We start from the raw sequence: 21,271 nt of genomic DNA, 5'->3' as shown, positions 1-21,271 counted from the left end.
GATATTCTGAAGCTGTAAGTGCCAGTTGTGTGTGGTGCTGCCTTTAGTGCAAGGCAGAGCTGCAAGTTTTGGAGCAGCCAGCACTTGGCTGTTGCAGGCTGAGGATGCTGGGTGCTGGAGTCCTGCCAGGAACTCGGGATTTCCTGCAGGCAGCGACCACAGAACTTGGCCTCTGACCTGTCCCATTGAGGCAGCAAAGGGCTGGTGCCTCTGGGAGAGCATCTGGCTGCTTGGCTCAGGGAAGCTCTATCTCTTGGCTTCTGCACTGCTATGGCCAAGGGCAAAGGAGGGAGTGCTGGAGGTGCCAGGCCTTGGTTTGTTTGTTTTCCCTTTTTGGAAAGGTGTGTTTGGCTTGTGAAAGTGGTCTGCACTTTCTTGGAGTAGTTCTTCACTTGTACAGTCTAAGGTGGGCCAGCTGTCTTTAGGCTTTTGATAAGCTGCAAGAGGAGGGTTGTGTGGTCCATGCAGCTGTGGCAGGCCATCCCTGTCCCGCGCGGCCAAAGAAACAAAGTGCGGAGTTGCAAAGCCTTCTTGTGAGGCCAAAAGCAGAAGCGGCCAGTTTCTGTTGGTGCATATTTTGGTGCAGTCTGCAGCTTTGGCAAGTGCCTTGCAGCCTAGAGTGGGGGTGAAGCTGCAAGTCCTTGACTGCTGTCTTGTGTTGCTGGGAAGAGGAAGGCCATCTTGCAAAGGTACCTGCTGTATCTGAGGTTAAAATGGCACCTTTGTGGCTGGGGAGCTGCATGGGCCAAAAGCATGCAGGGCTGGCGGTCTTGAGCAGCTGAAGATGAGGCAGCGTGTGGCTAGGCGGCCAAGAAGGCCAAGGGCATGGTGGCCTGTGTCAGCTGCAGCGGGGCAGCAGGAGCAGGGCAGTGAGCGTGGCCCTGTGCTGGGCAGCGCTGCGGCCACAGCTGGAGTGCTGTGTGCACTTGTGGGCCCTGGGAAGCAGAGAGTCATGGAGGGGCTGCAGCGTGTGCACAGAAGGACAGGGGAGCTGGGCAAGGGGGTGCAGCACAAGGCCAGGGAGGAGGTGCTCAGGGAGCTTTAGCCTGGACAATGGGAGGCACTTGAGGCACCTTCAGGCAGACTTCCATCAATCCCTGCATGACGGTGCTCAGCACAAGGGCTGTTTCACTGCCAAACATCTCCTCACTGCATCCAAGGCCTTTAGACACTGGAGCGGGTGGCACTTCCGTCTTGGGGTTGGTTGGCTCCTTGTTTTGCTAGGGGGAGAAGGCCTGTTCCTTTTCTTGTTTTTCCAGCAAGCAAAGATGCTTCTGCACAGCGTTTCCTGCTTTTCCCAGCGCTGGATGGGATTCTGATCCAGTTTTGGTTTTCCACATCTGCAGCAGCAGTAGCAAAGGCGTTGCTGTGGCATTCCTACTTTTCCATGTCAGCGCTTTCAAGTGCCAAAAGCTCCGTTTTGCCGAGACAACCTGGCTTGCTGATAGCAGCCAGGCAGGAGAAACCACTTCATATCCGTCAAGAGTTCTGTTGAATTGGCCCATTTCAATTTGGTGGCTGTGATTTAGAAGCCCTCTGTCGCTATGAAATGTTAGGATTTTTCCTTAGAAGATACGGTGGTAGATGTAAAAAGAAAGGAGGTTCTACATGATAGGAAATGGCCTCTCCCTCGTGCTTGTCTCCTGCCACAGATGACAGAACCAAGAGCCGTCTCTCCCCTGGCTCCCGCTGCTCCTGGAGAAGAAGCCAAAGAGGAGAAAACGGAGGTGGATGACCGCCAGCCTCCATCAGTGCTCTCACCGGAGCCTGGATATTCTGAAGCTGTAAGTGCCAGTTGTGTGTGGTGCTGCCTTTAGTGCAAGGCAGAGCTGCAAGTTTTGGAGCAGCCAGCACTTGGCTGTTGCAGGCTGAGGATGCTGGGTGCTGGAGTCCTGCCAGGAACTCGGGATTTCCTGCAGGCAGCGACCACAGAACTTGGCCTCTGACCTGTCCCATTGAGGCAGCAAAGGGCTGGTGCCTCTGGGAGAGCATCTGGCTGCTTGGCTCAGGGAAGCTCTATCTCTTGGCTTCTGCACTGCTATGGCCAAGGGCAAAGGAGGGAGTGCTGGAGGTGCCAGGCCTTGGTTTGTTTGTTTTCCCTTTTTGGAAAGGTGTGTTTGGCTTGTGAAAGTGGTCTGCACTTTCTTGGAGTAGTTCTTCACTTGTACAGTCTAAGGTGGGCCAGCTGTCTTTAGGCTTTTGATAAGCTGCAAGAGGAGGGTTGTGTGGTCCATGCAGCTGTGGCAGGCCATCCCTGTCCCGCGCGGCCAAAGAAACAAAGTGCGGAGTTGCAAAGCCTTCTTGTGAGGCCAAAAGCAGAAGCGGCCAGTTTCTGTTGGTGCATATTTTGGTGCAGTCTGCAGCTTTGGCAAGTGCCTTGCAGCCTAGAGTGGGGGTGAAGCTGCAAGTCCTTGACTGCTGTCTTGTGTTGCTGGGAAGAGGAAGGCCATCTTGCAAAGGTACCTGCTGTATCTGAGGTTAAAATGGCACCTTTGTGGCTGGGGAGCTGCATGGGCCAAAAGCATGCAGGGCTGGCGGTCTTGAGCAGCTGAAGATGAGGCAGCGTGTGGCTAGGCGGCCAAGAAGGCCAAGGGCATGGTGGCCTGTGTCAGCTGCAGCGGGGCAGCAGGAGCAGGGCAGTGAGCGTGGCCCTGTGCTGGGCAGCGCTGCGGCCACAGCTGGAGTGCTGTGTGCACTTGTGGGCCCTGGGAAGCAGAGAGTCATGGAGGGGCTGCAGCGTGTGCACAGAAGGACAGGGGAGCTGGGCAAGGGGGTGCAGCACAAGGCCAGGGAGGAGTGCTCAGGGAGCTTTAGCCTGGACAATGGGAGGCACTTGAGGCACCTTCAGGCAGACTTCCATCAATCCCTGCATGACGGTGCTCAGCACAAGGGCTGTTTCACTGCCAAACATCTCCTCACTGCATCCAAGGCCTTTAGACACTGGAGCGGGTGGCACTTCCGTCTTGGGGTTGGTTGGCTCCTTGTTTTGCTAGGAGGAGAAGGCCTGTTCTTTTTCTTGTTTTTCCAGCAAGCAAAGATGCTTCTGCACAGTGTTTCCTGCTTTTCCCAGCGCTGGATGGGATTCTGATCCAGTTTTGGTTTTCCACATCTGCAGCAGCAGTAGCAAAGGCGTTGCTGTGGCATTCCTACTTTTCCATGTCAGCGCTTTCAAGTGCCAAAAGCTCCGTTTTGCCGAGACAACCTGGCTTGCTGATAGCAGCCAGGCAGGAGAAACCACTTCATATCCGTCAAGAGTTCTGTTGAATTGGCCCATTTCAATTTGGTGGCTGTGATTTAGAAGCCCTCTGTCGCTATGAAATGTTAGGATTTTTCCTTAGAAGATACGGTGGTAGATGTAAAAAGAAAGGAGGTTCTACATGATAGGAAATGGCCTCTCCCTCGTGCTTGTCTCCTGCCACAGATGACAGAACCAAGAGCCGTCTCTCCCCTGGCTCCCGCTGCTCCTGGAGAAGAAGCCAAAGAGGAGAAAACGGAGGGGGATGACCGCCAGCCTCCATCAGTGCTCTCACCGGAGCCTGGATATTCTGAAGCTGTAAGTGCCAGTTGTGTGTGGTGCTGCCTTTACTGCAAGGCAGAGCTGCAAGTTTTGGAGCAGCCAGCACTTGGCTGTTGCAGGCTGAGGATGCTGGGTGCTGGAGTCCTGCCAGGAACTCGGGATTTCCTGCAGGCAGCGACCACAGAACTTGGCCTCTGACCTGTCCCATTGAGGCAGCAAAGGGCTGGTGCCTCTGGGAGAGCATCTGGCTGCTTGGCTCAGGGAAGCTCTATCTCTTGGCTTCTGCACTGCTATGGCCAAGGGCAAAGGAGGGAGTGCTGGAGGTGCCAGGCCTTGGTTTGTTTGTTTTCCCTTTTTGGAAAGGTGTGTTTGGCTTGTGAAAGCGGTCTGCACTTTCTTGGAGTAGTTCTTCACTTGTACAGTCTAAGGTGGGCCAGCTGTCTTTAGGCTTTTGATAAGCTGCAAGAGGAGGGTTGTGTGATCCATGCAGCTGTGGCAGGCCATCCCTGTCCCGCGCGGCCAAAGAAACAAAGTGCGGAGTTGCAAAGCCTTCTTGTGAGGCCAAAAGCAGAAGCGGCCAGTTTCTGTTGGTGCATATTTTGGTGCAGTCTGCAGCTTTGGCAAGTGCCTTGCAGCCTAGAGTGGGGGTGAAGCTGCAAGTCCTTGACTGCTGTCTTGTGTTGCTGGGAAGAGGAAGGCCATCTTGCAAAGGTGCCTGCTGTATCAGGGGTTAAAATGGCGCCTTTGTGGCTGGGGTGCTTCATGAGCCAAAAGGATGCAGGGCTGGCGGCCTTGAGCATCTGAAGCTGAGGCAGCGTGTGGCTAGGGGGCCAAGAAGGCCAAGGGCATGGTGGCCTGTGTCAGCAGCAGCGGGGCAGCAGGAGCAGGGCAGTGAGCGTGGCCCTGTGCTGGGCAGCGCTGCGGCCACAGCTGGTGTGCGGTGTTGTCATGATTTGGGCCTGGCAGAGCCAGAGCTCCCTTGAGTATACCTCCTCCCTGGTGTCTGCTGTTAGATGTCACCAGGAATAAGTAAAGCAGGCTCCAGCTTAGAAATAAAGAAAACTTTATTACCTAAACTACAAGAAAAGAAAGTAGGTGAAAAGTATAAGAGAAAAAATATTGAAAACCTTACAAAAAACACTTTCCTCCTCCCCACCACCACAATTTCCCAATCCGATACATTTCCCCCAAAATCACCAACTGCCCAGTCTGGCACCTCCCTTTTGGATATTCAAACTTCAGTCCATGAAGAGGAGAGGAGTCTTTTTTGCACCATAGACTTCCCCTGGAAACACGCTGAAACTCATGTTCTTCCCTGTCACTCAGCACCGCCCGGAAAGTCCTTTTGCCGCTTGTGACATCTTCCTTCCATGCTCAGTGCTCTCACCACTGGCATGGACCAGAGCTGCTTTTAGGGTTGTCTTTTAAGGATGCCTTGTCTCACTCCAAAAAGGCACAGTCTCTGCTTTGGGACATCTGTCCCCCCCATATTTTATCCATCCCCCTAGGGCCGAGGGGTCCCCACAATGAACCCTCTTGGTTCTGAGGCACTGCCTCCCCCTAAATGCAGTCTCTGTGTCAGAGGAATAAAACTGGTTCAGTCTATGGCTACACAAGAAAAGTCCAGCCAAAAGGCCACTCCAATCATCTCTCTCCCCACTCAGCAAGCCTTCTCCACGTCCTTCGGGCCAGGTCCTTGTCTCATCTCATCTCTCATCTCTTATCTCTCTTCTTATTCAGCTCCGAGAAGGATCAGCATTTTGCAAGGTCCCAATCATGAAAGAAAGGGGTTAAAATTTTCAGTCTCTGTCTGTCCTAGAACTCCGTCACTCCCACACTCGCTGCTGCTCCGGCTGACCGGCCACCTCCTCCCTCGCTGCATTCCCCCCCTTCTCCTCCTGGGCCGGCTGCTATCACATTCGTCATCGCCGGCTCTCCTCTCTCTCTCTCTCTCCGGGGGGGGAATGGCTGCCCGATGTCTCTTGGGGCTCCTCCACCCTTCCATCCTCCAGGGCCTCCTCACCTCCCATCTCTGTCCAGGCCCAGGCCTACCACATGGCTGCCCCTCCCCCGCCGAGCAGCAGCGGCTGGACGGGGGGAAGGGAGATCTGACCTCCGTCCCTCAAAGTACCGAGAGAGCCTCCCAGGGCCGAAGCTCTGCTTTTAACCCCTGTGTGTTCTCGGAGGTGTGTCCAAAACCCAACTGGCCACACCAGGTGCCAATATCAAAATCCGAGCACCCATTGGTTTGACCACAGCATCCCAGAATTCCCACTTTTTCCTGGTCAAACCACCACATGTGTGCACTTGTGGGCCCTGGGAAGCAGAAAGTCACGGAGGGGCTGCAGCATGTGCACAGAAGGACAGGGGAGCTGAGGCAAAGGGGTGCAGCACAAGGCCAGGGAGGAGGTGCTCAGGGAGGTTTATTCTGGACAATGGGAGGCACTTGAGGCACCTTCAGGCAGATTTCCATCAATTCCTGCATGATGGTGCTCATCACAAGGGCTGTTTCACTGCCAAACATCTCCTCACTGCATCCAAGGTCTTTAGATACTGGAGTGGGTGACACATCCGTCTTTTGGTTTCTGGATTTCCAAGGAGGAGAAACCCTGTTCATTTTCTCGTTGTCCAGCAAGCAAGGAGGCTTTTCCTCAACCTTTCCTGTGCTTTTAAGCACTGAATGGGATTCTGAACCTTTTCTGGTTTTCCACGTCTGCAGCATCAGTAGCAAAGAGTCTTGCTGGCTCTTTCCTAGTTTTCCCTTTCAGAGCTTTCAAGAACTGAAAGCTACCTTTTGCAGAGAGAAGATTGCTTGCAACAGCAGCCAGTGAGGTATATTGAACTGATAGCCTTATATTGTTCTGTTGAAAGTGCCCATTTCAATCTGGTGGGAGTGACTTTGAATGAGATTGCTAACAAAGTTCATGAGTTCTCCTTAGAAGATTTGTCTGGGGATTTTAGGAGAAATGAGGTTATAAGCGTTAGGTAACGGCCTGTCCCTATGATTCTCTCTTGCTACAGGTGACAAGAGCAAGAGCTGTTTTTCCCCTGGCTCTCTCTGCTATTGCTGAAGAAGCCAGAGAGGAGGAAAATGAGGAAGACGACCACCAACTCTGTCCAGCTGTAGTCACACCACAGCCTGCTCATATTTTTAAGAGAGTAAGTTCCTGTTGTGGGGGGTGCTGTCTTTAGTGCAAGGCAGAGGTGCAAGTTTCTGAGAAGCCAGCACTTGCTGTGTCTGGCCAAGGATGCTGAGTGCTGGAGTCCTGTAGGACGTGGCCTTTTCCTGCAGGCAGTGACAGCTAGAAATTGGTCTTTGACCTGTCTTGTTGGGGCAGTTCAGAGCTGGCGGCTCCGGCAGAGCTTCTGGCTTCTTGGCTCAGAGAAGCTCCATCTCTGGGCATGCGCAGAGTTAGGGCCAAGGGCACATGTGGTACTGCTGGAGGACAAAAGTCTTTGTTGGTTTGTTTTCACTTTTGGAAAGGTGTCTTTGGCTTGTGGAAATCTTCTGCAGTTTTCTTGAGTTGTTCTTCACTTGTTGAGTTACTGTTGGCGCAACGCCCTTTTGGCTTTTGAGAAGGTGCAAACAAAAGAAAGGGCAAGTTTCTCCTGATCTGTTCTTCACCTAAGTCTGCGACTTGGGCAAGTGCCTTGGATCCTAGAGTGGGGGTGAAGCTGCAAGTCCTTGACTGCTGTCTTGTGTTGCTGGGAAGAGGAAGGCCATCTTGCAATGGTGCCTGCTGTATCTGAGGTTAAAATGGCACCTTTGTGGCTGGGGAGCTGCATGGGCCAAAAGCATGCAGGGCTGGCGGCCTTGAGCAGCTGAAGATGAGGCAGCGTGTGGCTAGGCGGCCAAGAAGGCCAAGGGCATGGTGGCCTGTGTCAGCAGCAGCGGGGCAGCAGGAGCAGGGCAGTGAGCGTGGCCCTGTGCTGGGCAGCGCTGCGGCCACAGCTGGAGTGCTGTGTGCACTTGTGGGCCCTGGGAAGCAGAGAGTCATGGAGGGGCTGCAGCGTGTGCACAGAAGGACAGGGGAGCTGGGCAAGGGGGTGCAGCACAAGGCCAGGGAGGAGGTGCTCAGGGAGCTTTAGCCTGGACAATGGGAGCCTTGTGCTGGACCTTCAAGGAGACTTCCATCAATCCCTACATTGCAGTGCTCAGCACAAGGGCTGTTTCACTGCCAAACATCTCCTCACTGCATCCAAGGTCTTTAGATACTGGAGTGGGTGACACATCCGTCTTTTGGTTTCTGGATTTCCAAGGAGGAGAAACCCTGTTCATTTTCTCGTTGTCCAGCAAGCAAGGAGGCTTTTCCTCAACCTTTCCTGTGCTTTTAAGCACTGAATGGGATTCTGAACCTTTTCTGGTTTTCCACGTCTGCAGCATCAGTAGCAAAGAGTCTTGCTGGCTCTTTCCTAGTTTTCCCTTTCAGAGCTTTCAAGAACTGAAAGCTACCTTTTGCAGAGAGAAGATTGCTTGCAACAGCAGCCAGTGAGGTATATTGAACTGATAGCCTTATATTGTTCTGTTGAAAGTGCCCATTTCAATCTGGTGGGAGTGACTTTGAATGAGATTGCTAACAAAGTTCATGAGTTCTCCTTAGAAGATTTGTCTGGGGATTTTAGGAGAAATGAGGTTATAAGCGTTAGGTAACGGCCTGTCCCTATGATTCTCTCTTGCTACAGGTGACAAGAGCAAGAGCTGTTTTTCCCCTGGCTCTCTCTGCTATTGCTGAAGAAGCCAGAGAGGAGGAAAATGAGGAAGACGACCACCAACTCTGTCCAGCTGTAGTCACACCACAGCCTGCTCATATTTTTAAGAGAGTAAGTTCCTGTTGTGGGGGGTGCTGTCTTTAGTGCAAGGCAGAGGTGCAAGTTTCTGAGAAGCCAGCACTTGCTGTGTCTGGCCAAGGATGCTGAGTGCTGGAGTCCTGTAGGACGTGGCCTTTTCCTGCAGGCAGTGACAGCTAGAAATTGGTCTTTGACCTGTCTTGTTGGGGCAGTTCAGAGCTGGCGGCTCCGGCAGAGCTTCTGGCTTCTTGGCTCAGAGAAGCTCCATCTCTGGGCATGCGCAGAGTTAGGGCCAAGGGCACATGTGGTACTGCTGGAGGACAAAAGTCTTTGTTGGTTTGTTTTCACTTTTGGAAAGGTGTCTTTGGCTTGTGGAAATCTTCTGCAGTTTTCTTGAGTTGTTCTTCACTTGTTGAGTTACTGTTGGCGCAACGCCCTTTTGGCTTTTGAGAAGGTGCAAACAAAAGAAAGGGCAAGTTTCTCCTGATCTGTTCTTCACCTAAGTCTGCGACTTGGGCAAGTGCCTTGGATCCTAGAGTGGGGGTGAAGCTGCAAGTCCTTGACTGCTGTCTTGTGTTGCTGGGAAGAGGAAGGCCATCTTGCAATGGTGCCTGCTGTATCTGAGGTTAAAATGGCACCTTTGTGGCTGGGGAGCTGCATGGGCCAAAAGCATGCAGGGCTGGCGGCCTTGAGCAGCTGAAGATGAGGCAGCGTGTGGCTAGGCGGCCAAGAAGGCCAAGGGCATGGTGGCCTGTGTCAGCAGCAGCGGGGCAGCAGGAGCAGGGCAGTGAGCGTGGCCCTGTGCTGGGCAGCGCTGCGGCCACAGCTGGAGTGCTGTGTGCACTTGTGGGCCCTGGGAAGCAGAGAGTCATGGAGGGGCTGCAGCGTGTGCACAGAAGGACAGGGGAGCTGGGCAAGGGGGTGCAGCACAAGGCCAGGGAGGAGGTGCTCAGGGAGCTTTAGCCTGGACAATGGGAGCCTTGTGCTGGACCTTCAAGGAGACTTCCATCAATCCCTACATTGCAGTGCTCAGCACAAGGGCTGTTTCCCTGCAAAATATGCCCTCTTCTATCCCTGTGCTTTGGACACGGGAGTGGCTGACACATCCGTCTTGTAGTTTGCAGGTTTCCAAGGAGGAGAAGGCCTGTTCCTTTTCCTGTTTTTCCAGCAAGCAAGGATGCTTCTGCACAATCTTTTCTGCTCTTATCAAGGCATTCCACACCCTTTTTGCATATTGATTGAGATGGATCTTTTGTGTTTCCTGGCCTTCTTTCATGGCCTTAATGCTCACTTTTAGTTTCATAGTGCCTATGACTTTCTACAGCCCCGGGAATCAGCGTGTGTTATGTTTGGGAATTGAGCAGGAGATCCATGCCCTTGCATTCCAGCTGCTCCTCAGAGATCACAGGAGCTGGGAGGGGCTGAGCTGGACTTCTACTTCCAGCTACTTTAGCACCATCTTTGTGGTCAAGTCCAAGAGAAGTTGCCCGAGCAGAGATGCACAAAGAGAGCAGCTCCCAGTGCAACGCTCTGGGTCTGATCCCTTTCCATAAGGACCTGCACACTCCAGATTCCCCAAGAGTGTGGGTTTTTGAGCAACAGGAGAGAAATCCCAGAATTGCTGCTGGTCGGGACACTGGCTACCAAGTTTTGATGTGTGTAGCAACAGAGAGGACAGTAAAGAGAGATTATAGTAGTGAGATCTATCTGTCTATCTTCCTACCTATCTATCTATGTAACATTTACATAATTGAATCTTCCTGGCTCTGGTCCAAGGCAGTTGGATGTGCAAAGGTCACCTAAAGCATTTCTCTCAGGAGAGGATTAGAGACATGTTCCCTTAACTGATTTTGAGCAGGCAGCGATGCTTCCCTTTCCAGATATGGTGGTTTTTTCCCCTCAGAGTTGTTTTCCTCCTCTGGCCTCTAATGCCCTGAAGTCCTCAGTTAATTCTTTAAATTTCTGCCTGTCCTAGAGAGGTGGAACAATTACATGTTTAGGTGGTGTTTGGTGACTCTGGTCATACATGCCATGCATTACATGACACATGGTTTCCCTCACTGGCATCCCCAGGGCTGTGTAAGTGCATTCATTAAGGGGGCCTTAGGAGAGTCTCTGTTACTGCTGGTCAGAATTCTCAGTTGACAAAAGAGGGAGAAGAAACATCTTGGTCCTCCTCCATATACTGAGATGGCCATAGATGCTCTGTGACCTCCATCAGAGATCTCTGCACACATCCTCATTTCCTGAATGACCAGGTTTTCTAACAAGAGTGTGAATGTCAAAAAGGCAAGAATGCTGCTGCAGGCCTGAAGAGAACTCCAGAAGGGCTGAGCTCACCCAGGAAGCCACCTGCAGAGCCAGGCAGGAGCTGGAGGACAGGTGTCAGTCACTACTGAAAGACAAACAGGACATGGTAGAAGCAGAGGGAGGCCCTCACCAGACCCTTGAGAAATGCCACACCTTCCCTGTCAGCTGCCTGAGAGGCTGTTGGAGCTTCAGTCCCAGATGGCCCCTGATTATAGGGCCAGGGTCACTTTGGAATCTGTGCCTCCCCTCAAACAGAGAATGACCCAGCAGAGCAGCAACACAGTGCTTTGGGAACGTGTGAGCCCAGCAGTCTTTGAGTCTTGGCCCAAAAATGTCATATGGGAAGTTGAAACCCATCTTCTCTTGCTTTCTGTGCAGGTGCTTCTAGAGGAAGAGCAGGAGCAGACTGCTTCATCAGAGGTGCCATGCCAGACTCAGGGAGAGCCGTTCCCAGCCCGAGAGCAGGAAGAGCAGCTCAGGCAGCAGGTGGAAGAGGTACAGGAGAACGGCCAGGTAAGCCTGACTGGCCAGGTGACAGAAGAAAGGGCAGGAAGAGGGGCATAAACCAGAGCTCTTGGGACTGAGGAGGCCAGGAGTCCCACAGGCACTGAAGCACAGAGCATTGGAATCTGCAGAGATCAGCCCTGGGACAGGAGGGTTACATTGGAAGCAGATGTGGGGAGGGAAGCAGAAAGAAGTGGCTGCATAAATGTGATTTTGAGGCTGCAAGAGGAAAAAGCTGAGCCTGATGGCAGCTCCCAGTCACTTGCTCTGCATTTGTGTGCACAGAACATCAAGGCAGAGCCACAAGCAGAGCTGCCCCAAGCTCAGAGTGCCATCATGGCAGTGAAGAGGAGGAACAAGGAAGACATGGGAAGAATTCAAAAGGAGAATCTCCATCAGCAGAGGGGCGATCAGCAAAACCAGGTGAGTGAAAGAGTGGTAGCCACTCCACTCATGAAATGCCCTCTCCCTTCTTGTTTACAGTCTATCAAGGGACACATGCAGGCAGAGCTGCAGGACTCTGAGGATACCAACAAGGCAAGAGAGAAGAGGCTGGAGGAAGAAATGAAAAGCATCAGAGAGAAACTTAATTGCCTCCCTCAGGCTCTAGAAGACCAAGTGAGTAAAAGAGGGATGCAGTCACTGCAGTGGTGGTTTCTGCCCTTCTTGCCTTTGACACTGCAGAGTAGCAGGGAGGGGGGCCATGCCTCTGAGTGCCATCCTGCTGTACTGGGTATCACAGTCACTCTGAAGGACATTTCCTGGTGTGATGAATTTCAACTGCTGCCCTGGACAGTGAATCTTGTCCTTTGGCCTTTTGGCCAGCAGTCATCCAAATTGATTCCTGCTGGCCTGTTCCTGCTCTCTCCTTGTTTCTTGAGGTGTTTTTACAGTAGAACGTGGTGACCCAGATGGAGGATTGAAACAAGCTGTCTGTATCCCTTGTCAATTTGTTCTTTGCCTTTCCTCACAGTCGATGACTTCTGGCTGACAGGGACAAGCTGTAGTGTCTCACTGCTTTGTTCTGTTTCATTTGAGGTGCAAGTGCTGACATCTCACCGGGCAGCCTGCAAAGACTTCCAGCAAATATCTGGCAATGAAGGACCCCAAGTCAGGAGTGAGGCACAGGAACAGTGCCCACCAGAAGTGCTCCAGGTCCAGCACATCATGGGCTCTGAACCTGCTGCCGCAGCAGCATCACCTCGAGGAAGCTCTTCTCTCAAATGTGGGAACTCGAGCTCGGGCAGTTCCTTAAACTCTCCGAAACAGCAGACTGAGGAGAAGTACCTGGAGATGCTGGGTACGTCTGGGGTGTTGCTTGTCTGAGGGACAGTGTGTTGTGTGCAGGTGTCAGCAGAGCTGTACCAAATGCTCCTCCTGAGTTGGGTGTCACAGGGCTGTTTAGGACTCCCCAGAGGAAGTGCTGGCATTGCTCTGAGGCAGTGAGAGAGTGCTCTGGGTGTTCCTGCTGCCTCTGAGGGCACCTTGGACTGGCTTGGGTTTGCCTGAGCTTCCCTCTCTGCTAAAGGCTGAAGCAGGGATTGTTCTTGGGTCAGCAGAAGGCTGTGACCTTGCAAATGATCTAGGCAAGTCGTGTGTGCTCGTGGCCAAACTGAACAGAATTTTCAGCTTCCTAAATTCTCCTTAGACTCCTGACTTCCAACCAGTCATCAGAGCAAAACAACTCCACAGAAATGGACTGGCTTTGGAGTTTTGTCTTTTTGGTTGGGGATTTTTTTTTTGGGGGGGGGGGTGTTTTTGTGTTTAATTTTTGTAGGGGCCTTTTGTTTTTTGTTTCTGTGGGGTTTATTTGTTGTGTTTTGGGTTTTTTTGTTTTGATGGTTTATGGGGCTTTTTTGGTGGAGTTGGTTTTTCTCCGGGCTTAAAGAGCCCTTCTGTCCCCAGTCTTACTGAAGACATTTTTATGACTGTTACTATTACCACTGATTTTGTGTTGCTGCAGTTTATTTTCATGAGAATGCTATCTTTTTGTCTATATGATCTACTTTGAAAGAACATTAGGTTACATGACAAATAGAGAGCAGGAAGTGTTTTCCATGTGCCCCCAAGAAAAACTCAACACTTTTATAACAACTTTTATTTAATGTTCTAGTTTTATGCTTATCAAGATGTGTCCAAGAGACACATCCAAGTGGCATGATCAGATAAAACTGCAGGCATTTCTCAGGAGAGAGCCTCCAGCCCAGCCATGGTATATTCCTCAGATCCATGGCACTTTTCCATACCTGATTCCCAATCTTTCCCATGACTATTAGAATCCTAGCCATTGGCCCAAGCCCTGCTCAGATCAGTCTCTAGGAAAACACATCAAGCCCTTTGTGATTCTGCAGCACAACCCAATGAATCTGCCTCTTGCCCATAACAGCTGCCAGTGCTGTGCTCTCAGATAAGACCTGGTGGGGCTGAGACCAGAGCCCAGGGGATTCTGTGCCTACCATCACCTGTTGGGACAAAAAGGGCACTGATCCACAACTTGGTGTGGCTGATCTCAAGGCCCATCCTCTTGTGTCCTGAATGGGGGCAACAGCTTGTACAGGGCTCAGGCTGGCTGTGGCTTCTTCCCACTGCTTGACAGTGCTCATGCTTGGGCTTTGCTGGCCTTGTTATGCTAGCTGCCCTATCCCTGAGGGCTGGAGGGACTGCAGAGGCTGGAGCCTTCCTTAGCTGGGAGAGGGGCATCTTGGAGCTCAGCCTGCTCATAAACAGGTCAGGGTCCTGATGCTGAAAGCCCCATTGGGATTGGTTTTAGTTTGAGCTGCCCTGGTTTGGCAAACTGCTGAAAGGTGGGGAAGATGTCCGTCACTCCTGGGATTGCATCTCCCCATGCTTTGTTTCCTGTCAAGAGAACTCTTCAAAGAACTGTACAAAATTAGTCTCTGTGCCAGCTATCTGCACTGCAGGGCTGCCTGTCCTGTTGCTGTTCTGGTTGTTGTTACTGAGCTGACCACAAAGGGCTGAGAGCTCCAGACAGTGGGGCTGCCTTTTGTATCTCCTGGAAGCTGGGATCTCTGCTTTAAAGTCAGCTAATGCATTTTATTTCCCTCAGGGAGAATGGTGAACCAGATAAATCCCATGATAAAATACACCGAACTGGGACATATTGGCAGCGGGTGAGTCCAACCACAGTTACTTCTACTGAACCACAGGCCAGGTGTTTTGCCGGTGGAATATCTATCCAGCGTGAAGTCTGGCCAGCTGCAAAGATGTTCACACACTGGGGACAGATTGTCCCATCTATCAGTGCTGCTCAGAATTTCTGAGTGGGCTCAGAAGTCATTGTCAGAGATACTTCCATGCTGCCAAGGTCTTGCCTGCATCAAGGAACAGGACCTGGAAGATCTCCTTGTCTCTCAAGTGTGGGATAGCTCTGTGTTAATTTCTTTAGCATTTTTTGTATGTCTCAAAATCATACTGGCACACTAATGAAAAAAGAAGAATCTTGCTTGCTGGAAAGAGCAACCTACCCGATCAAAGCTTTAAGATAACAGTTCCCAGGAACATTTATTTCCCCTGGTTTGCAGAAGGAAATATTCTGTGGTCAGGATAGGAACCACACAGTTTAGAAAGTGAAACCCAAGAAAAAAGAAGAATCTCTCTTTAGAAGTTGAACCCCAATGCTTCAGGAACAAGCCCAGTGCCCGTGTACTTGAGAGGAAAATGCATCATCTGCTTTCTGGCAGAGCCCTCCTGCATCCTGCAGGCTTTAGGCATTTACAGCACACATCTCCTGTGTGGACTGGCTTTCACTGCAAGATCTAAATGGCTTCTCATTTCTCTTCTTCTTTTTTGTCTCTAGGGGTTTTGGAGATGTGCTCAGAGCACTCAACAATGCCACAGGGAGAGAGGTAAATGTCAGCAGCCCCTGCAGACTCTGCTGCTCTTGAGGGGCTTTCCCCTCTGGTGCGGGCTGTGGCTGGAGCTTTGGGTAGAGTTGTGCTGAAAAGGGACAAGAAGCACAAACTGGCTCCAGCCTGGAAAATACATTTGGGACTTTGTCCTCCTCAGCTGCTGGAAGGAAGGCAGAGAGGGCAGCGATTCCTTTCAGAGAAGGACGTGCTCACTTGCTCTCCATTGCTAAAACAAAGGTGGTGCCTTCGAGCACCTCACTGCTCTTTGGGTCTACAGCTTCAGAGTCCTGAATTCTCCTTTCTGACTGCCAGAAAATCCATCTGAAAGTTACTGGCAGTTCCTTAGCCACCTGCAGTGCTGCACTTGGGAACTGCACGTAGGGAGAGATCTGCAAGGTGCCCTAAAAGCCCTAAGCCCTGCCCATAGCCCAAGATGAATCCACACAGTAATAAGGCATACATTACTTCTGAATCCCAAACAAAGCAGCAGAGAGTGTGGTTAGAGGTTTGTGGGTGATAGCTGAGACATCACTGTTACCAAGTAGACAAGGCAAAATGCCAGTGGCCCCACGTATCCTGTAACTGGCCCCCACGTGAGCAGAGAAATGGGCTGTTGGAAATCTCAGTTCCTAATTACTGCAGTGCCTAATCACAAGGCAGTTTGGCACAGCTCAGCTGTGTCATTGCAAAATCACTCTCTCCATGTGTGTTGTGGTCTCGTGCCACCAACTAGCTCAAGTTACTGATTTTCAATGTCATTTTAGGTGGCCATAAAAAAAATAAATCTTCAAGGACTGAGGAGGAAGGAACTAACCATTAATGAAATAAGGATCATGAAGAGGTGTAGGAGTCCCAATGTTGTGAAATATTTAGACAGGTGAGAGGTGATGGTCTTATCCCATGGATGTGCATTTACATACCGCAAACATGAGAGGTTAAAAACCCACTTTGGTTAGTGGCAGAAAGTAGAGCTGTTAATTTTTATGTATTCATATTTCTCTACTCATCTCCAATGGATGAGAAGAGAGTGCATCTTGTCTGCATGAGTTTTCCCTGCCACTCGTCGTTTGAAAATTATTCCAAACTTATTCAAAACCTGGATCAGCTGTATCTTCCTAAGTCAATACCCTCAAAGTCCACTGCCTCCACATTTTTTTGGGAGGGATTTTTTAAAGACTCTTAAATGCTGATGAACCACCCTAAAGTAGATTTCTCTTAGATTGTTGCCCCTCTTTGCCATTGCTGTACATGCCAGGAATACTAGGTGCTTATTTCCAGAAACACCATGCCTGACAGAATTTTTATCTGGGCTGTTGCTAAACTGCATTTTTCACTTGCTGGCCATCTAAGACATCTCCTTTTTCACAGCTGTGCCTTTCTCCTCCAGACTGTACAGTTTGCAGATTCTCTATTCCTTTGATTCTGTCCTAGTCACAAAGCAACCTGGAAACAAGAAAATGGCAAGTAAAAAGTTAAGGTAGCCATGCATGTTTATCTCCATGCCCTTGTTTCCTTCTTTCAGCTACCTTGTGGGCGAGGAACTCTGGCTGGTTATGGAGTACATGGATGGAGGCGCTCTGAGTGATATCATCTACAAGACCTGGCTGTCTGAACATCACATTGCATCCATCAGTCGGGAGGTCAGCAATCCCATCTGTGTTTCCAAGGGCTTGGGCAGGATTGTCTGGGAAACAGGGGCTCAGATCAGGAGTGATTTCATGTGCCAAGCTTGGTTTCTATGTTGCTGGTATGCTATGGGAAAGTAAAAGCATCTCAAGTGAAAGGCCTGCCAGTGCGCCTGCACTCCCTGTACTCAGTGCCAGTAGTCTTCACTCCTGCTGTTGCATTCTCATTCTGTCTCTTGTATTTTTATTTGCTGTTCTCCATCTTGCTTCCCTAAACTTTTGCCTGTCTTCACTGCATTCCTTTCCTGTGAAAGAAAAGGTGCTGGTGGCAGGATTTGAAACAAACAGCAAAGAAAAAAAAAGAGAAACTAATTTTTCTCAGTCCTCAGCTAAAAAGGACAGGAGTGCAGCCAAAATGCTCTTTGCTTCTGAGCATGTCCACTGCAGCAGCAGTCATCCTGGCTGGTTTGCAGGGGACAGTCTACAACAGCAGGTGCTGTTGCTCTTTCAAAAGCTGACGTGCCTTTCCTCAGAAAGGTCCTGCTCTGCAAGTGTTGGAGCAGCAAACTCTTCCTCACAGTAGCACTGTGTTCTGCCATTACTGCCCATTCCCTTGGAGAGGGAATCTTTTAGATTCTTTGTTGCCTTTCTTGTGTGCTGAAATCACATCACTTCTTTTTGCCCTCCTCTTTCTGTTTTCTCTCTCAGTGCCTGCAAGGATTGCATTTTCTTCACTCAAACCAGGTGATCCATCGAGATGTGAAAAGCGACAACATCCTTCTCAGAACCGACGGTTCTGTCAAGCTGAGTCAGTATATTCTTGGTCAGGTGCAGTATTCCAGGGATGTGGCTGTGGGGCTGCTTGGAGTGACAGCCAGCTCCCGAAAAATGGTGCTGGTGGTAGTGCAGGGACACCCGCTGTGAGCTGAGGGCACAGTTGCAAGGTGCACAGAGGCAGGACAAGGAACAAGCAGTCAAGAGTGGCCTTGCTCTCTGTGTGCCCCTTCCAGAGGGAGGGAGCTACAAGTTTAAAGACTCCAAAGAACAAAAGCCACTGCTGGAGGCAGTGTAAAAAATGGGGGGATTTTTAAAGTCACCAATGCCAGGAGATTCAACAGCACATTTTCAAACTTCTACTGGGGAATTGTTTTGCTTGCTTTCCTAATTGCACAGAATTCAAATAAAACCAATATTTTGCTTTCTCCTCAGCTGATTTTGGCCTCTCTACTCAGCTCACCCCTGAGCAGAGCAGACCGTGCTTGGTAGCTGGGACTCCATGGTGGATGGCACCTGAAGTGGTCACAGGTCAACCATATGGCCCCAAAGTGGACATATGGTCTTTTGGAATTGTGGGGATTGAAATGGTAGAAAAAGAACCTCCTTACTGGGACCAAAGTCATACCTCGGTAAGGAGCAAATACTCACTGATCCCACTCTCTTTTTCATCTGTCCTTTGTCCTGCATGCCGTTGGACAAAATCCCATTGCCATCTGCTGGAACTACTTCTACCAAGGTTCCCTCCTAAAAATGTGCCTGCAGCACATCAGCATCTGCTGTCGATTTGGATACATCAGTGGGGGAACTCAAGCCTTATCACATGCAAACGTGGTTCCTGTTCTTTTGTCTGTGGAGACGGCCCCAGTAACAGGAAACAAGCGTCCTGGAACTGCTCGTATCTTTCCAGAAATGAAGGAAGGAAACCCAAACCCAACAAATTTTCTAAAACTTTCAAAAACTTTCAAAAGCTGTGGTCTTTAGAAAGGAACTTAACCCACTGTGCAGTTTCTTCTCACTTTGGAAACATGCCTGAAACCTGGGCATGAGAGTGTAAAGGCCACGGAGTCTCTTCTGCTCCTTGTGCAGTGCTGCTGAAACACTCATTGACCGTGTTTCTCTCCTAACCAAAGGCACATTCTCTGTGTCACCAAGCCAGAATCTGGTGATGTGGAGAGCCTGCCAAAACCTCCCATTTGTTTCCTGGCACTTTCTGGGATGGGCCTACCATTAATGTATTGACTTGAATAGCCAAATGAGCAGACGGTGACCACAGGGATGGCACCTCTCCTTCTTCTGACCATGACAATTTTTCTTTTGCTGTAAAATGGGAAGCTGCAATTTTCAGACTGCTGAGAGACAGAGCTGCAGGTGGCTCCTTCTTGCCTAAGCAGGCATTTTCATCCCAATACACTTGTGCAGGCATTCTTATGTGTCTGTGTTGAAGATGAGACTGTAAATATTTGTTTCCTTACCTAGGAATTAACTGATGGATTTCCTTTCTTTCCTTCCAATTCTCATTCTTTTCAAGAACAGCATAAAAAGCTTGATGAGTTTTGTTCTATGGCACATGTGCTTAAACCACCAACAAGCACTGCAGAGGTGCCTTTCATGTACTAATCCTTGGAATTAGTTTCTATAGCACAGTCCCTCTTCCAAAAAGCCTCTCAAGCTGGTTTGAATTCTCAGAGAAGCAAATGTGCTTTCGCTGATGTAGTTCCCACTAACTAGGTCAATCAATGAAATCAGCTGCCAAGGCAAGATCTGTGGGATGGTGGAAAAGCTGTGGCTCCATCGGAGTTTGGGTTTCTGGTTGGTAAAGGAAAATCATCTCTGGGTCTCTGCCAGGGCAGAAACTACCACTGAAGAACAGAGGGTAAACAAAAGGATGTGGGAGAGCCTTGGAAACATGAAAGCAGCAGGTGGAGCCTCATATTTTTTTTTTCTCCAGGCTCGACGCCTGATAGCCACAGAAGGGACCCCACAGTTGCAGCAGCCCAACCAATTCTCGCCTTGCCTGCGTGACTTCCTGAGCTGCTGCCTGCAGAGAGATGAAGAGCAGCGCTGGTCTGCCAAGGAGCTCCTGCAGGTAAAATGTGAAGGGGCTGCAGGTGAAACAGGCTCTGAGGGGTGGGCTCCTCCTCCACTCAAGTCCAAGGCATCACATGAGCCCCCTTCCTCCTCACCTCCACTCTTGGAGCTCTTCAAATGAAAACACTGAGGAATCCTAGACTGGGCTGGGCTGGCAGGGCCCTGTAAAAGTCCTCTGGTGCAGGTGTCCTGCAATGAGCAGGGACATCTTTAAAGAGATCAGGCTGCTTAGAGCCCTTTGCCACCTGAGCCAGAATGGCTCCAGGGACGAGGCACCTACAAGCTCTTGGGGCAACCTGTGCCAGGGTGGCACCATGCTCCAAGTAAACAAGTTCTTCCTTCGACCTACTCTGACTTGATCCTTATTTTGTTTAAAAATATTCACCCACATCCTGTTGTAACTGGCATTGTTAAAAAAGATGTCCCCCACTTTATTTAAAACCCCTCTGAAGTCTTGGAAAGTGGCAATGAAGTCTGCTGGGGCCTGTTCTTCTGAATAGCTCTACCTCTCTCTGCATTTCCTCAGAGGAGAGATGCTCTGTTTTCTGTTCCTGTTGCCCTCTTTTTCAATTTGGTTGGGTGTTCAGTTTTATCTAATGGCAAAATAACTGAAGTAGAGCAATGCAGGGTACAGAGACATGAAATGGTGGTGCAGGAACCCAAGGAAGCCAGTCCCAGCTGAGCAGTCAGAGATTTGGCTGTGGGCAGGAGGGGCTGTGGGGACTTGCTGTGAGCCTCTGAGGGGCCTTGTTTGTGCCCCCCAGCCCACCCTTAGAGGTTTCTGCCACGCAAACAGGGCCAGCTGGGAGGGACTTGTCTCAGCCCCATCTGCTGCCTGGCACGCTCAAGCATACGGGAACTGTGCCAGGGTTACTGCCAGGTTGTGTGGCAGGACCCAGTGCCGCTGGGCTGGCCCTGCTGGGAAGGAAGGTGCCATCCAGCACACGAGGGGCAGGGCATGGAACGGTAGACACTGCTCTGTCTCCCTGTGGAAATAAAAGCCTGTCTTGCAAAGGCGGGGACCTATGTGAGTCATTGGAGTTTCCTGAAAGGAAGAAACCCCAGGGACAGAAAGCACCATTTCTAGAGCACTGGCAGGGCAAAAATCCCAGCAAGATGAAGACATCACAATAAACACATGAGTGGGATGGCCACATTTGCCTGTGATGGCAAGGTCTTGCACATTGGGGATGACTGGGGAGTAGATGGTCCCATTGCTCCTCTTTCTGGGTCTTTCTAGGAACTAGATGTATCCCTGATTGAGTCTCTGAAGCACTGAGCTTGGAAAGTAATGGTTTACTGTTCTTTGTGGTTTGTTTTTTTTTTTTTTTTTTCCGGTGGACAGCATCAATTTGTAACTTCAGCCAAGCCAGCATCCATCCTGGCACAACTCATCAACTCAGTCAAGAAGAAGAAGGACCCTAACCCTAAACCCTAACCATAATCCTAACCTAACCCTAACCCTAACTCTAGGAGACGAGAATGTAACAATCATGTCAAGATGTTATCTCTGTTACCAGTTTAGAGCAGGATTGTAGAGTAGGGTTGTTGAAGAGTTTTGTAGAATAGGATTATAGATTAGGGTTGCATTTAAATAAAGTTGCTGAAACATCAACTCATTTGGAAGATTCTCCTCCTTCTGACCCCTTCAGAAAATTCAACATTTCCTGAATTATCAGTTGTTTTTTATGGGTGCTAAGTCATATTTATGATTTCGTAAGTGAGGAAGGCTCTTCTTCATTAATCTTCTCCAGACCACACTGCCTTTGGAATACCACCCACTGGCTGGTTTT

General features: G+C 50.3%; 1 protein-coding gene across 1 annotated transcript in view; it reads left to right on the top strand.

Annotated features, from left to right (window-relative positions):
* Positions 1 to 20,757, top strand: part of LOC131571685 (serine/threonine-protein kinase PAK 1-like) — a 68,646-nt gene extending 47,889 nt beyond the window's left edge. Inside the window, exons 4-14 of the mRNA XM_058824468.1 lie at positions 11,603 to 11,737; positions 12,158 to 12,236; positions 12,312 to 12,419; positions 14,187 to 14,250; positions 14,937 to 14,985; positions 15,753 to 15,865; positions 16,511 to 16,628; positions 17,322 to 17,421; positions 17,823 to 18,019; positions 19,339 to 19,476; positions 20,719 to 20,757. Of these exons, the coding sequence (XP_058680451.1) occupies positions 11,603 to 11,737; positions 12,158 to 12,236; positions 12,312 to 12,419; positions 14,187 to 14,250; positions 14,937 to 14,985; positions 15,753 to 15,865; positions 16,511 to 16,628; positions 17,322 to 17,421; positions 17,823 to 18,019; positions 19,339 to 19,476; positions 20,719 to 20,757 (1,140 nt within the window). The remainder of the gene's footprint in view (positions 1 to 11,602; positions 11,738 to 12,157; positions 12,237 to 12,311; positions 12,420 to 14,186; positions 14,251 to 14,936; positions 14,986 to 15,752; positions 15,866 to 16,510; positions 16,629 to 17,321; positions 17,422 to 17,822; positions 18,020 to 19,338; positions 19,477 to 20,718) is intronic.
* Positions 20,758 to 21,271: the final 514 nt, after the last annotated feature.

This window comes from Ammospiza caudacuta, chromosome Z (genome assembly GCF_027887145.1).
Source record: "Ammospiza caudacuta isolate bAmmCau1 chromosome Z, bAmmCau1.pri, whole genome shotgun sequence".
Lineage (NCBI taxonomy): Eukaryota > Metazoa > Chordata > Aves > Passeriformes > Passerellidae > Ammospiza > Ammospiza caudacuta.
Note: the sequence above shows the minus strand (reverse complement) of the source record. Positions and strands in the feature narration are given on the sequence as shown.